The sequence below is a fragment of the Ixodes scapularis genome, unplaced genomic scaffold (assembly GCF_016920785.2).
Source record: "Ixodes scapularis isolate PalLabHiFi unplaced genomic scaffold, ASM1692078v2 PGA_scaffold12__126_contigs__length_90152505, whole genome shotgun sequence".
NCBI lineage: Eukaryota > Metazoa > Arthropoda > Arachnida > Ixodida > Ixodidae > Ixodes > Ixodes scapularis.
This window is the reverse complement of record NW_024609838.1, coordinates 40,849,210-40,861,266: the sequence shown is the minus strand read 5'-3', so window position 1 is coordinate 40,861,266 and position 12,057 is coordinate 40,849,210. Positions and strand designations below refer to the sequence as shown.

At 44.4% G+C, this 12,057-nt stretch overlaps 1 protein-coding gene across 4 annotated transcripts in view; it reads right to left on the bottom strand.

Moving 5' to 3' along the window:
- The window catches only part of LOC8039121 (WD repeat-containing protein 76), a 51,115-nt gene that overhangs the window by 34,155 nt on the left and 4,903 nt on the right, over window positions 1-12,057 (bottom strand). For 2 of the 4 annotated variants that reach the window (XR_006077565.1, XM_029981329.2), the window contains exons 2-5: window positions 9,808-9,942; window positions 5,627-5,740; window positions 2,029-2,115; window positions 1,932-1,969 (exon numbers count right to left, since the gene is read on the bottom strand). Coding sequence is in view for 3 of the 4 variants with exons in the window: in XM_029981329.2 (XP_029837189.2) it covers window positions 1,932-1,969; window positions 2,029-2,115; window positions 5,627-5,740; window positions 9,808-9,942 (374 nt within the window). In the remaining variant the exon portion in view is untranslated. The remainder of the gene's footprint in view (window positions 1-1,931; window positions 1,970-2,028; window positions 2,116-5,626; window positions 5,741-9,807; window positions 9,943-12,057) is intronic. The other 2 variants (XM_029981330.2, XM_002413150.3) reach the window with 1 other exon arrangement.

Genomic DNA, 12,057 nt, shown 5'->3' with positions numbered 1-12,057 from the left:
TCAATGCATTGCGCTAAGATTCTGCACAGAGGTGGCTGAAGATGATGCATGTTGCGCAACAAAATTTGAAAGCATTAACTTATCTAAATAAAGAGTTAAAAAATTAAGAACCTAGTTTCACTCAATACAGCATCCATCTGCTAACATCAGGGATCTGCCACAACAGGCGATGGATGGAGGCAGGTAAGACTGAGAGCACATGTCTCTAAGGGCAGAGGTACTGATTTTTGACACAAGAAAATACTTTGTTATTTCTGCTAATAAAACAAGCTGAATGGACAAAAAAACCAGCAAGAATGACGCTTTGTCAGGCTATTTTGGTTATATGCCATCAGTGGCCGCTATCTCTTGGCTGCTGCACCAGCCAGACATCTTTCATTTGCAGACAGTCGACGTAAGTAGCAAATTCACTCCGAATTTTTTACTGTTTACTAAAGCAAGTTCATTCTTTGAAATTTTGATACACAGAATGCATAGTCTTTGGCCACCCCTGTACAAACTCTCAGCGCAACGTGTTAAAGGGGTTGGGACACGAAAATTAAATGAGTAGATTATTCTTGAAGTGAAATGGTTATAGGCTGCTTAGTTATATACACCAAGTTTTGCGATTTTAGACCTCTAGTATTTGCAATAATCAAGTTACAAATGTCTATCAATTACATCTGACGACTGGCAAAACTGCCTAAATTAGTCACACCATGCTGCCCGTAAACTATGCGACCGTCATATTTAGCTGAACGCTCTCTCCATCTAGGTGCCCCCCTGCTCACCTCGCCAAGGTACGATCGCACTCACGCTGCTCGGCTACTCCAAAGCTACTTTTGCTTTCACTCCCTTGCCCTTTGACCTTCTAACTTGCATGCACGGGCAAGATCGTCGCGGATGATGGCGAGTTCGTTCGTGACGGTCTCACCGTCGTCCCTGGAGCTGGTTGCCAGCGGGTCGAAGATAACAATCACTCTCACCGCTGCGGCGATCAGTGTTGAAGGTTCCGACGAAGCGAGCAATGCCGTAGACGACATTGCCTCCAAACTGCGTGTAAGACGCGGAAGGCAAACGAGGAAGCTGAAGCGCGAGACGCTGAGAGAGCCGAGTCTGTGAGTGCGTGCCAGGGGACGCTGCACGTTAGGCAAATGATTTCACCGACACAACAAACATGGTGGCCTTCCTGAATGGGGTGGTTCCAATAGTACCGCATTGAGATTGATTCATCCACGAAACTCTCACCATTTTCAAAACCATATAAGCAAAAACATAGGAACATACAATGGGCCCTAGCAGTATAGTTATTTCAGATTTTATTTTTGGTGTGTCCTAGCCCCTTCAAACGGCAACTCCGGTCAAAAACGAAACCAAAATAAATGACTGGTATTGCTTCAGTGGCACGAAATATTATGTCAAAGTGAAACAGCGTACTCCACTAAAATCGATTTTAAAGATATGACCAGCTGCTCTTTAGCAAGCAGCAAGTGGGTTAGCTTTTAGTTAAGGAACCCTGGTGCAGCACCCTTGCGACGTCACGGTGCGGTGGAGCTGCGGTTGATTGGTTGTATCGCGTACTGCAGCACCACGGTGACATCACGTCGCGTCCGTACGGCTGATGATCAGTGTTGCCATCCCTTTAGTAGATAGTTTCGGTTTTGCCGTAGACGTGCGAAACCAAACTGTGAGCCGTGGTATTAATAAGACTACACACAAAATCAAAGAAAAAAATTATACTTTGTAATTTAGGGACACTAATTCAGCTGAAAACAGTTGTAATCTCAAATTAAGAAATACTGACTGGAGTTGCCCTGCAAGACGCCAATGTCCATTCGAAGTGCTAATCATTCCTTTAAATCGCAAAGTAGAATGATTGCAGGAAACATTACTTAACCCCCACATGGCTCAAAATATAAGGTGTGATCATGAAAGGTTGGATGAATCGCTACCTTGTGGCTGGCCTCTTGGGCGGAGAACGAAGCTCGAACTGAAACAAAACAAAAGGTTGGAGCTTCACGCTCTTCTCGCTTACGGCCTTAAGCATACCTTGTCGATCCCGAGAGATTCCAGGAAGGCCATTTTCTCGGCAATGTTCTTCTGTATTTTGGCGCGGTAGGCCATTCCCTTGTCATCCTAAGAAGGGAGAGTAACAAACATTGCAAAAAGCGATAGTAAGCAGACGAGCTGGTTAAGAAATGTCATAATCTAAACCCCGAGACACTAAGAAATAAAAAAACGGAAAAGATGACAGAAAATTTCAAACACAGTTGGGCCTAGGGTGCCTCCATCTGTGCTTCGCATAGGATGATGCCAACTGCCTGTTTCCCTTTCCCCGACCGTCTCCCACCACCATTTTGTGCCTTTCATTGTTTCCCCGTGCGCCAGAAAGTTGCCATTGTGTCCATCGGTCCTCCCATTTGAGGAGGAAACGCTAATCCTCCCTCCGTGGGTTTCACAACGCTGCTCCGAACTTGTGAGAAGGTGCTTGTTTCCAGGAGGGTTATAAGTAGGGTTCGGGGTTTTCGGTTTAAACCGATAAAAAAACGATAAAAGTATGTCAAACCGCTTTCTAAAATTCGGTTTTAACCGAAAAAGGTCAATTTTTTAGGGCCGCGTCGAGATGGGTGGGGGAGAGAGAGAAAGAGAGAGGGCTTTGCAAGGTTCGACATTGTGTGACGTCTTCGTGATTGCCCTCTTCCAAGGTTCAACATGCAACAATAGAGGTCTTGGATTGGCATTCAAAGGACATCTGTGTCTCTTCTGTGATCAGGCTTAGTGTGTCAAGTTCGCGGTTTGAAAAAAAAAAAAAAAAGAAGTTTGGATGTGGGCTAGTATAAGGTTTTTCGCTTCATGCACTTCAGAGGACATCGAGGAAAGCCGTCAATACCTTTCTTAACACCCTCTCTCAAACTTCCCTTTGGTTAAAAACTTAAATACAATGGATATTTGCTTTTTGCCATTCTGCTGGTTTCTGTACGGTCATCATCTCAAACGGTCACATCGTCAGAAAAGGAAGGAAAAAGAAGTGCGCTGAAGATTATTCCCGCGAATTCGTCAATTTTGAGGTGTGTCCTGACGGAAGTTGTAGCGAAGACCACGTATGCATATGTGACGTTATTCTTTGAGTGATCACCAATATCACAGCTACTAGGACCATCTGATCCGGTGTCCGATGGTGTTTCTTTCATATTCACCGAAAAAAGCCGGGAAACTTATTTTGGAATAAATATACACCGAAAAAAAAAAAAAAAAAAAAACGAAAATTGAATGTTAAAATAAACACCGAAAAAAGTACACCGAATTTTGAAAAAATAAACCGAAAACGCGAAACCCTAGTTATAAGCCCGACGGATCATCGCCGAGAACCAAGATGGCTGCTGGTCTGTCGGCGAGTGGTATTACAAAAAATGGCATCACCCTAGCAAAGCGCACATGAAGGCTCCCTAGTTAGGCCTACCTCCCAGACAACATTTTATTCATTCTAGAGCAGTGGTTCTCAACCATCGATGTTTCGCGGACCCCTTGTGGACCGGCGGAAATGATGGAGGACCCCTTTCGAGGTGAGGGGAGGGTGAATGTATAAGTTAAATATAATAATGACGTAATAAATGGATTTAACTAAGGGCTAGCGTGAAGTAGACTTCTCTTATTGACATACACACGAGAAAACTAGCCCGAAAATGAAAAAAGTCCTTTTCTATCTGAAAAAAAAAAATACCATTTCTATTGCCGGGCATAACTGATAAGGCAGGGCTTCGCGGACCCCGGGGGTCCGCGGACCCCCATTTGAGAACGACTGTTCTAGAGTATGGATCTGTTGTATGGAACCTATATTAAAAAAAAAAAAAAAAGCTAAAGTTGAGGCTTGGGCGAGTTGGTACATACTTCGGAAATTAAAAACAGCGCGGAAAGACGAGGACCAGACATTCTCTGCCCCGGACAAGCTGTCCAGGTTGTGCAGAGCTGTTAACCCTTCTTCGAGGGCGGCCACGGCTTGCAGTACGAGGCATTGAGATTGCTTCGTCCCGTGTTCGGAAGGGGTTGTTTATCCTCTCCCTCTGACGTGTGGCAGGCACTACGTTGGCCAGACGGGCCGCTGTCTCAACGACAGGTTGAGAGAGCACGCTTACAGTGCCTCCACAACCGTGTCTGGTCACCTGGGCATTCATTGCCGCGACTGTGGTTGCCTACCCGACTTCCAACGGTGTGAGGTTGTTAAGCGTCATAGGGACCAGCTTACTCGGGAAATTCTAGAGGCTGCTGAGATAGCGAGGTTGGGTGCAGCATGTGTAAGCAGTCCTTCTGTGGCCCTATCAGGCAAAGAGATGAATTTTCTGGTTCCGTGACTTGCTCGTTTTTTAGCACATACTCTGTACGGCTGTGTCATGGCGCATTTCATTATTATTTTTTCAATGTTTTTTATCATTGTTTTATTTTTATTGGTGATACATCACATGGGCTGAATTTTTTCTGTTCTTTTGTTCGTGACACCGCAAATATATATTGCGAGTTTGCGTTCAATAAACTCAGTTGTATGTCAGCGCTACGTCCGTATCACCTCTTTGTCTGGCCCTCGTCTTTCCGTGCTGTTTTTAATTTCCAAAAGAAAAAATGTTAATCAACTGGAATTAATCCAGGCTAAGCTGCAAGATTTATTTTTAATAGGCGACTACAAATTTCTCTCCTTCATCCACTTTGTTATCTCTTGGGCTCGAACCACTGTGTAGGAGGCGAACGATAGATTGACCCAAAATGTTCAACAGAATGTCAATGAAGAATGTGGCACTGAGCAAACTAAATGCATTTCATTTTCTACTACTATGTACACCAGACGATCTCATCCATTAAATGTTTTGTTTTAGAGTCATATAAATTGTTTTAAAGATTCGTTTCTCAAGAGAACTATTGATGACTAGAATGAAATTGACAGAGATATATGTATTCTTTCTAGTGTTGACTTTAGTAGCACAATAAACAATCTTTCTTTCCCTCAATGTACATTGCTTTCAGTTAACAATTATCAAGGACAGCTCGTTTTGTTCATGCACCTGTATTTTCCACTCCTGTAATGACGTCATATGAGGTCGCAGTGTGTATAATATAAGAAATTTTTAAAAAAAATATAGCCATCTATTTGAACAGAAAAGAGGAAGACAAAATAAATGCCGCCACAAGGTTTTGACGTAACTCAGCCAGAAAAGGCACCACACCAAGAGCAAACACTCGTCGCCAAGCCACCCGACATGATAACCTCTGCCAAGGTTATGTGAATCAACCGAAAGACAGCACTCTCTCCCCTCTTCCCCCCACCCCTTCAACCCACCCACCCCTAAAAACAAAACAAAAAATCACAATAAAAAAAACTTGCTTTAGCATCAAGAGATTTTGTGTTGTAAGGTCAGTTATTTTATTTTTCCACGTCTCAGGGTTTAGACTGCAATGCAACGAACTTTACACACTTTGTACTCCTCAAATTAAGCAAAAATGTTTAAGGCAGGTGCGTCTCTGACAAGAAAGGTCAGTCCAAAATGCAGTGGAAATCAACCATTTTTTTCTTCTATCCGATATTACTAAATTGGTAAAACAAATGATGCATCCGGAGCAAGAGTCAGTCACGTAAGAGCAAAAAAAAGGAGTGCATTACATTTTCTGGCTCATCGTTTTCAGTGAGGACGGTGAACTTTCGTTTAATGCCCTTGGTAGGAGACTCCGCCGGCTTTTTGGCACCACTACTTGCTTCCGCATCCTGAAGTTTTGGCTGCAAGGTAAATGAAATCACTGTATACACCCTGCAGTGGCAGTCCAGGAAAATTTAAGTCTCGGAGCAATGTTTTGGAACAAAAACAAACCCTCCATGTTATGAAACACCTTTCATCAGAAAAATTCAAAACAGCACATCATAAACCCGATTCTGTGGCACATCAATGCAGGTTCCTACTGGTGGTGTATAGTCGGGTGATCACTATGGTATGAAGCATGTTTAACACCCCTTATTAGTTGTACTGTAATAACCAAGTTGCCCCTTTACAGCTGTAAAACAATGTCACAATACGTTCTAGGCACACCCCCTAACAGCCGTACGAGCTTAAGATGAAATTTATTTTGACAAGTGTTAGCAGGGTTTATATATGTCAATATTATCAATGAGAAATTTGTGTATAGTACCAACTTTGCATCAAATTGGTACTACACTGAGTTTTCGGCCTGACTTGGAGATCAGCATTTCCTGGGCATCCTAACTCATGAAGACAACATGCTTTGCAATAACTGCAGCAAATCACAGTGTTTTCCTTGCCTCTTATCAAATGCCTCTTATCAAATTTATCAAGTTCAGAAAGCATGGGGCCAGAGTAGTATCCAAAGAAAATGTAATGCTCAGAAAGCCACTGGAGTGGCTGCCATTGTATTTTCGAAAACATAAAAAAACAAATCATGTGTCCCAACTAAGGCACTTTTTGTATGATATATGAAGTTTAAAGGATCCACGGTAAATTAGTTCTACTAGAATCCAAAAGAATACAGATTTAATGTAAAGTTTCGAGAAAACGCCTGCCCCTGAAAAATCCCCCATCCCGTTTTTCTGACTAAATATCTGTAACATAAAAATTCCAAAACATTGCCCATTCCCCAATTTCCGTCGGACGTCACGCGGTGTCCGACAGAAATCGCATCAACCGCGCAATTCGCTGTACCGGCACATCTGGTAAGCGAGTTCATAACGGGTTCCTGCATTTTTGTCCGCGATCTGCAAGCGCGATGCTGGCTCCCGTTGCAAGCGAGTTGTTCCCGCGTGTATGTTGCACTGTGAAATGCAAATCTGCTGCGTCCGCAATCTGCGGTATCCGTTCCCGTGACATAGAGTTTGTAGCGGGTTCCTGCGTTTTTGTCTGCGGTCTGCGCACGCAATCTCGATTCCACGCCAGTTGGCCCCACATGTATGTACAGCGAGCAAGTGTTCCAAAATGCGTCTTTGGCACATCAGAAGTAAGGAGGGGCACGCCAGTTGAAAAGCAACATAGAGAAGGCGCAGGTAACACGCGATGACGAGGCCGCCAAGCCCGCATCCTCATTGGTTGAGGTGGGGGGAAACAAAAGCATGTGGCACGGTCGGGAGGTAAACAAATGCACGACGTGCACAACGAGCGGACCAACTTGCACGCTGTATTGCGTCATGACATACGATTCTGCTGCATTTGCAATCTGCGGTATTTGTTCCCATAACATACGAGTTTGTAACGGATTCCTACGGTTTTGTCCGCAATCTGTGCTCGCAATATTGGTTCCCCTGTCAGGCAAGTTTGTGGCGGGTTCCCAAGTGTTTATTGCACCACAAGACTTGAATCTGCTGCGTCCGGAATTTGCAGCGAGTTCTCGGCGGGTTTTGGCAGGTCCTTCACACTGTGAAACGCAACTCTGTTGCATCGGCAACCTGCGGCATCCTTTCCCATGATACAGGAGTTCGTAGGGAATTTCCGCATGTTTATCGCATCGTGAAACGCGAATTCGCCGAGTCTGCGATCTGCTGTACCAGTTCCAGCGTCACGTGGCTTGTGGCCGATGCCAGGGTGTTTATCATTAATTTTTTTTATAAAGTTTTGTTGTGGCAACCCTAAGGATAGCCCACCCCATGTTTTTCACCATTAATCTCGTCATTTTGGGTGGGCGTTTTTTTCAAAACCTTACAGTAGTGAACATATAGTTTTAAGGTCTAGCAACAAAATAATCTGGGTTCCCTAATTTAGAGACACTTTAACGAGAAGGGCCATCATACATTCACAGCACTCTTGACAAGAAAACACAACAATTCATAACAAAGAATTCCTGCACCAAGCACAGAACCAAATGAAAAGCGCTTGCGAGCACTACTTGTTTCACGCTTCTTACCATATGTGCACAAATAAAAAAACTGGAACATGTTCATTTTCAGTGTCAGAATTTTTACCAATGATTCCCCCCTCCCTAACATTGATAAAAATCTCAGTTCGTAGACCCCTAGCCAAGTTTGAGAACCCTCATTTTTGTTACCTTCGATTCAGACTTGTTCGGATTTTCACTTCTATTTGTAACTTCTATTCATATTTGAACCAAAACAAAAACACTGCATAATGCACCTGGATTTATTGCCCATTTGGCTAGTCTTGGATCCGTTCAATAACAAACATGATTATGAATGTCGGCGTTTCCTGGCACCAATGCTTACAAACAGTAAATAGTAATGTATTACTTACCCATCTTTCACTCATAGAACTGTTAAAAAGATGTTGCCTAGAGCATTCCCTATTTTAATTCGCCTACAATGTGTCATTCGTTACATGTTCATACAAACTGTGAGATAATAAAATGTTGAAATTGTTAAGTAATGATGATTTTGTCCAGTTTTAAAAACAGAGTTCTTCCTGGCCGGCAGACAGACTAAGACGTTTGCTCAGCTTTTCGTGGACACACATTTCATGGACACACGGTTCGTTGACACTGTGCGTATGCAATGCGTCTCCGAAGCTCCTGTGACGCATCGCATTTGCGGCGTCATGTTTTCCTTCACGGCCAGGGATCCACAAAAGCTGGCGGGGTTGTGAGCTTTGTCACTTGGTGGTATCAATGCATTTTAACTTCAGAGTGATGTATTGATATTCGGTTTATTCCTTTTAAATAATGTGTTGGTGTCCTTTCGAAGAAAAAATTGGTGTCTCCATGATATGGCAAGAATGTGTTTGACATTTAGACAATAAAATATGAGCTACAATTTTGTTGCAGTATCTTGTCTAAGACAAGGATGAAGCAAACCACGTTCTGCACTGCCTACGACGCTGAGGCATGTGATCCTGCACTCTCTTCACAAACCTAGACTTCATGGACATTGTTAAGTTGGAAAGGCACTTTTAACCAAAGCCCTCGAAGATGGTGGAACAACCTCAGGTCCCATAAGTCTACTCAGCATAGCGACAAACTGATGTCTGCAACATATTGCAAAACCTGCAATTATGGAGATATACTCAACGGAAGGTTCCACAATCAGATTGGCCGTGGGGTTAGAGATGAAGCCTTGCAATGAAGCCTGCTGAGTGAAACCAGACTGACGTTGGCCCAAACAGAGAATTCTGCAATTGCTGAAGGATGTGCGAAGCATAATGACGTGGAGATTCAAAATACATGTAACGAAGTCAGCCAAGTCCATAACGTGGCCAAAAACAGATCTTCCAGAATACCACATGCCGAGGCAATGGTTGTAAGCGGCACGTGCTTCATCTTCGAAAGAAGACGAACTGTGCGAGCTGTGAGCTGTGCAATCTTTCGTCCAATGTGCTTTCTCTCATCATAGACATCATGATCAATGAACAGTCAACAGTGATGGAACCTGAGTCAGAATGCATGTTCTGTACCAACATAGAAAGAACAATGACATGACTCGTGTTCCAAAGCAGCAAGTGCAGCCATCCAAGGAAAGAACTTGCTGAGACAACATAAAATATGTTTGCGACCCCAGCATTCCTATACTTCGTTTCAGCTTTGGTCCGAGCGCGGCCGATGTTATGAGCCGAAGGGCCAATCAAACAGCGCAAAAAGCGCAGCGTCATGGCGTGCTTTCTGCGCGTGATAAGACTAGCCGGCGGAGGAGCACGCACAGAGAGACGGCGAATACCGGCTGGTCCTATCAACTGCAGGGAGCACGCTATGACGTTGTGCCTTTTTCGCTGTTTGATTGGCCCTTCGGCTCATAACATCGGCCGCGCTCGGACCGAAGCTGAAACGAAGTATAGTGGACAAGAGAGTGTATGCAAGCCTTCTCATATGAAACTGGTTCTAGCCTCTAAAAGCTGGACTCACCGGTGTCCACCTGTTCAAGACCACCCTACAAGACGGCAAATTCCTGGAGTTAACCAGAATCTTCGATGCCGGCTCGGGAAAGGGTTGAATACCACGAATTTGTGTGGAGGTCGAGACCCATTCAGCACCAAAGTCCTGTAAAGCAAGACAAGGTGCCAGTATAGGCCCTGCCCTCCAAGGTTGAGGAAGAACTTGAAAAGTTAAGCCAACAAAATACCCTGAACCTTTGAAACACTCAAGTTCCTCAAGCTGAGTTACACCAATGGTCGCACAATTTTTTAAAAAAGGAAGAAATGGTTGCAGATTGGCAGCAATTACAAAAGCCCGGTAAACAGGGCAGGGAAATGGAAATACTGGGGGATCAGTGGCCGGGTGCATTAGCGCACCGGAGCGCGTGGAGCGAAAGCTCACGTTGCAGAACCCAGGGATGCTGGGTTCAATTCCCACCCCTGCCCGTTTCGACCTGGATGAGCATGGCACCGGCGCGCAGTCATATATATCGCTACTGCATTACGCATGTTAAAGCGGTACGGAAACAAAATTCCAGTGCTCATTTTTTAGCTTGAATCTGTTGCATGTTGCAGCATTACCTCAAAGTTGAAAGGCACAGGAAAACTAATTCTAATGTTAATTAAACAATCTTTCAATGTGCACCTGGTGGATGCATGTGGAGCCTATTTGGGAGGTAATCTAGCAATGTTGCGAAACTTGCTATGTAGTTCTGAAGTATCAAGTTCCATCGGAGCAGCGTCACTCTTTGGAATTCAACATTTTCACCCCCTTCATAGCTTTCCTCAACTCACAAATCGCGCATTGTACCAAACCCTCGTTTGTGCACCCGGAGACAGCCATTCTCCCCCTAGAAGATTAGCCCTTCACTCAAAATTTTGACAAAAGTTGCTTTTCCCACCCCGTTCACCCCCAAGCCAACAGTGCTGTGGAAGCTATGTGCTCCTTGGGCCAGCCACACGCTTGTCACCCCACAGCTACTTTAAACGGCTCGGTCGTAATGCGCTGACGCTATTGACGCCACCACAACGCTAACAACGGCACCAACGGCAAAGCTCATAACCACGTCAGCCTTGCTACGTCCCAAATGCGGGGAATCTTTTTTTTCTGTTTTTCTTTGTGCCGGATATCCCATGACTCATCGCACTCTCCGTTCGCTTCTCTTCGAGCGCTCGCTCGAGTGCACCGTTTGGAACGAAAAATATAGCCAGTCGTTCAAAATACAAACGGGCGATTATCATTTACGGTTATTATCCGTTGTGCTCGGCTCATTTCCGAATAAAATTTAAAGATTTCAATTTTCGTTTTTGTACTCCTTTAAAGACCCCAAGCTAGCAGCGGTATAGAACTGGCAAAACTACCAATCTACAGAAAAAAAAAAAAAAATTACCATTGGGCTGACTAGCTTCCTGCTGTCTTAACAAACACAACATAGTTTGGTAAACCTAGGCACTAAATGCATCAGAACAACTCCTGAGCTACCTAGTCAGCTCCTGCCACTTCACACAGCTTGATCTTGCACAGGCCTACCAGAAGATGACTGTCAGTTAAACGTGAGCTAGGCTTTTCTTCACAATGCACAAGGCACTGTTAGAAATAGCTATCTTCCACCTGAAATATCTATCTCAGCAGCCACTTTTGAGGGAGGAGCTACATGCCAGAAGCAGGGGTACTCATCTTTTAAATTACATTCTTATTGCAGGTACATCTAAGGACCACCACGATAGGCGATTGCAAGCAGTTTTGCAGCGGTCCCAAAGATGACGGATTACGCCTTAACAATGCAGAATGCACTTTTAAAGGGGCAGTGCAACGGTTTTAATGTTGAAAGAATTGCCAGTTTGCATTTTTTATATTGTTTATACAAGCCCAAGTGACCAAAAACGCGTGACCTTTCCCCGAAAAACTGCTATTCTGCTGCGTAATCGCAAGGCAAAAAACGAATTATTTGCCGATCTGCAGCCACCTGTGGTGGTTACGGAACTAAAATGACGGCGTCTCTGGGGGTACGCAGAAGTCAACAAACCCTGTCCCTCTCCGCTGCTACACTCGCCGTCAGCCTTGTGGCGAACCGTCCTTTGTGTCCATCGCTCGCCGCGACCTTCGATGAGGCTAATCCTTTGAAATTAGATAATCGCGGAGGAAGCGGCTGCGGTCTCTGAAGAGAGGGCCCAAGGGGAAACCACGTGAACCACCAGAGTACATCACTCGAAAGTCGACATGGACGTCGTGGAGAGTTGA